General features: G+C 35.2%; 1 protein-coding gene across 1 annotated transcript in view; it reads left to right on the forward strand.

Moving 5' to 3' along the window:
* LOC107661959 (RELT-like protein 1) overlaps positions 1-817 on the forward strand; it is a 19,659-nt gene extending 18,842 nt beyond the window's left edge. The window contains exons 6-7 of the mRNA XM_016451783.1: positions 505-640; positions 757-817. Coding sequence (XP_016307269.1) covers positions 505-640; positions 757-780 — 160 coding nt within the window. The 3' untranslated portion in view covers positions 781-817. The remainder of the gene's footprint in view (positions 1-504; positions 641-756) is intronic.
* Positions 818-4,500: the final 3,683 nt, after the last annotated feature.

Consider the following 4,500-nt stretch of genomic DNA (forward strand, 5'->3'; position numbering starts at 1 on the left):
CATATATATATATATACATATTTATATTTATATATACATATTTATATTTATAAAAAAACATGCATGAATATTAAGAAGTAGAACAAATCAACATTTTAGTATTCTATGAACAATTTAAAATTGATTGTGGTGTGTGTGTGTGTAGGCGCATCACTGATTTGTTGACTCCTCCCTCTTTTTGTGACAGGCATTTATGTATCTTGCTGCTAGTAATCTCTTTTTTCCCCTAATAAATATTGAAGTTGTGTTTTATTGTTTAACATTTTAAAGTCAGGGCAAAGTATTTCAAATTTTGGACAAAATTTCTTTATAATTTCTTCTTGCTCTATCTTCACTTCTCCATGGGTACAGTATGGGCAGATGCGGCTTTGGGTAGCCAGTTCTGTCGATATCTCCCAGTCTCTATAGTCAGAGTATGATTGCTCAGTCTGTACCTTGTCATTTGTCTTCTTAATTTATAATCTTTCACTATACTCATCATGTTACATCTCTTTCTTTCTCTAGATTCCGGGTGACAAAGTGTGACCCCAAATCGGCCCGGGATAGGCGGACGTTGTTGATCACTGAGCCCAATAGCAGTGTTCCCCCATCACCTGCTAACGCTGACCCCCCTGAACGCATCACAGGCCCAAAGTCACAGGTGACTGGCTTTAGTGTGGAAGAAAACTCTCATTCCTAATGCAGGTTAAGCAAACTCTCCAAAGAGTTTATCAAGGGTTATTTTTTTTCCTCGTTTTGTGTGTTGTTTGTCTTTAGGATAAAGGAGGCAGTGCAAAGTGACATCTGTAGAGTTCCAGCAGCTTCTCAGGTGACATTTTAAAAAGATTTTAATCTGGAAGTCACACTTCCAAAGAGGACTAAAGAGAGGGAGAACGCCTCAAACTGTGATGAGAGATGTGATAATGAAGGAGGAAAAGAGGATGATGGATGCGAACCCTCCTTTCTGTCATGTGACACGTCAGTTGTGGAAAGGCAGCAGAAGCCATTTTATATAAATTAACCTGTCACCATGCCAACCCACCTTTCTTAAACACACTTGTGTCATTATCAGTGGCGGATGGTGTCATTTGTGGCTATGAGCGTGTCAATGTTTAATCCAAGCTGGCGTTGTGGTCGAAGATCTTCGCCATGTGCCTCTTTGGGCTACTTCCAGGAAGTGGGAAGTATTGTTCAGGGTTGTTTTTTTTTTTTTTAAATGTTTTTTTTTTTTAATTTATTATTTTTTTTTCATTGCAAGCTGTGATAAACAGAAAAACAGAGCCATGAAATTTCTCACTGGTTACAATCCAGACTAAACGTTTTCCTTAACCTGTTGCCATCTTAAATGGACTGGGCTTGATCTCTTCACTATATACACCTTTTCACCTTTTTTTAATAAATTAAATTGTCTTTTGATAAAATTTTTCTGTAAACCAGTGAAATTGCATATTTAATAGATTAATTTATCAACCTAGCACACCTTAACCGACTGGAAGTTTGCCTGGTGATGTCTGGTCTGGGACAGAGCGCTGCGATTCAATTCACCAGTCTGCCGAACACTCAACAGTTTCGAAATGTTAAACATTCTGTTTCATGATTCTGTATAGATTGCATGTGTCCACAGAGTTCAGAGGCTCTATCAAGTCTATAGCTCATTTAGTGATATAATGTCAAGCGTATACAAATAGATAAGACTATATCCTTCACTATACTTAATATTATTGTTATCCTTGAAAAAAAAAAACAATCTATGGTACCACAAAAAAGGTAAAAGTGTCTTTGCTTTAGTGCCACACATAGGCAAAAAGGACCAAAATATAGGACTTTTAATAATCCGGAGTATTTTAACCAAAACTCCAATAAATATAAAGACTTTTTAAAATGTATTTTGCCTTTAATTAACATTGTCATTATTGTGCCACTGATTTTGTTTTGCCTTTTTTTTTTGCTCAAACACCATACAGGTAGACTTCAAAATATCTATAGGCTTTCTAGCTCATTGCACATGAGCTTGAAGTGCTGGAACGAATAGTTTAAATAAATGTTGCTCATATACTTCCTGTTCAAATTTTAGTTAAAGGTATTCATACACTCTAAAAAATGCTGGGTTGTTTCAACCCAACTTTGGGTCAAATATGGACTAACCCAACTTTTGGTATTTGACCCAAAGTTGGGTTGAAACAACCCAGCATTTTTTAGAGTGTACTGAAATGATACTAACCTTACTTATTTTAATGTGTCACTTCAAGTACTGTAACTTCTGAAATCGACAAGAATTAAAGAAACATGAAGATGTGTAAACAGAAGAATTATTTAAAGAAAATGAGTGAGAATGTGCTGTTATATTTTACTGAAGGTTTTGTACCCACACTCTAAAAAATGCTGGGTTGTCTCAACCCAATTTTGGGTCAAATATGGACTAACCCAACTGTTGGGTTAAATTTTGGTTACATTTTTAAATTAACTTTTTAACCCAACAGTTGGGTTAGTCCATATTTGACCCAAAATTGGGTTGAAACAACCCAGGATTTTTTAGAGTGCATTATTTATACATTAAAAGGTTAAACACACCTTGGACTGGTTGTTTTGATTCTGCTGTACCCACAAGCTACGACCACGACACACTTTCCCACACCGTGTACTTGCACATTTGCTACACTGAATGCTCTGAGGTCAGTGTAGCTCAAAGATAATGACTTTAAGAAACTTTAACTTCTCTATGTCCTTCCAACGTTCTCAGCACGACAAACTCTCAGAGCCTTCATTCATAGTGAGGCGCAAGAGGTTCTTGGATCTGTAATATGTTTTCTAGAGCTGGACTGTGGCTAAAGATCAGTAAGAGTCTGTTAATAGGTGACTGGTGCAGCACTAATGACCTTCAGGTCTGTAGCTTTTCCAAAACTCAAAACGCTGAAGGCCTATCTTTCCCATCTCTCCGTGACTGCTGCCTACTTACTCATGGCCTACTGGAAAGTATGTGACCTTGTGCATTATATACATTTTTTTTTTGTGCGAGTCGAGGACTATTTTTGTACTTTATGCATCAGGATATTTCTAGGAAGAAGGAATCATTAAGCAACAAGAATGTGCAGTAACTATGAGTCTGGAGCTTATAAATGGTTAACGCTGTGGAGTATTATTAGTCTGCATATGTTTTTGGATTTGTGAATCATTAACTCAAGCCCACACAGACTTTAAAGAGATGTAAATGCTCAGCCACTCAGCAGATTTATTCAGGTCGTTTCATGTTGTCTATGCTGTATGTAGAAACAGCTGGACCTTTGGTGTTGATCATTTGTGTTTGGCTATAAAGGAAACTGAATTCAGGTTTTTAGTTATTGCACAAATGGTGTATTTAACTTGTAATACTTGATATCGTTTCTATTTTTCTATACTGGCTATAATTTATATAGTCTCAGGGATTTTTAAGAAATCAATATTTTTATTCAGCAAGGGTGCACTGAATTGATCAAAAGCGATGCTAAATATATTTAGTGTTACAAAACGGAATTTAATTTAATTTCAAATAAATGCTGTTCTTTTGAACTTTCTGTTCATCAAAAAGATTGCATGACGATGTCCACACAAAGGTTTGTTCAACTGTTTTCAACATTGATAAGAAATGTTTCTTGAGCATCAAATCGGCATTATTCAAATGATTTCGGAAGGATTGTGCGACTATTCTGAAGACTAGAATAATGGCTTCGTTATCACAGGAATAAAATACATTTTGAAGTATATTAAAATAGAAAATAATTATTTTGAATAATTTCACAATATCTCTGTTGTATTTGATCAAATAATTGCAACATTGTTGCATATTAGCGACTTCTTTCAAAAGAATTGTAAAAATCTTAACAACCCTAAACCTTTGAACCGCAGTGTATAATTTAATTTTTGAGACACTTGTAAAACCCTCTTGTAAATAAAAATCATTATTTGGAATTTTAATAACCACATTTGCATTTTTGGCTTCTATTGTCTATGACTAAACAACACAAGTCCGGGCTCTATAAACGCCAGATACCCAAATGATATGACTTGCTCTTACTCGTCAAACCAGATCCGATTCTCTTTTATCCAAAACACTGGTATCAGTATGGCCTCTTGTACTGTTAAAAGCAACCTTTACTTTAAGCGATCAAAGCATCAATTTAACTAAGATTGAATACAAATTTGACAAGCAAATCATTAAAGAAATGTTTTTGCTGTATCAAAACAACTGACTACGAAAGAGAAAAGACAAAAAGACGGAGTTTGAAACGGACTACAGAACTACAGGACAAAAATCTTTTGAAACAGTTCATAATACAAGCCATTTAATGGTTGCATATGATGTTATACCCAGTCAAATGTGGCTTATTTTCACCCTCACACTCATTAAAAGTATCATCATAATATAAAATGGTGCATAACATCTGTATCTTAATCATGTATTTTGTCGTGAGACATTTGCAGAATTGTACAAACATCAAAATTCCCAATATCTGATCTCTCTGGGTTTCAGCACAATATAGAAGT

This window comes from Sinocyclocheilus anshuiensis, unplaced genomic scaffold (genome assembly GCF_001515605.1).
Source record: "Sinocyclocheilus anshuiensis isolate Anshui unplaced genomic scaffold, SAMN03320099.WGS_v1.1 scaffold603, whole genome shotgun sequence".
NCBI lineage: Eukaryota > Metazoa > Chordata > Actinopteri > Cypriniformes > Cyprinidae > Sinocyclocheilus > Sinocyclocheilus anshuiensis.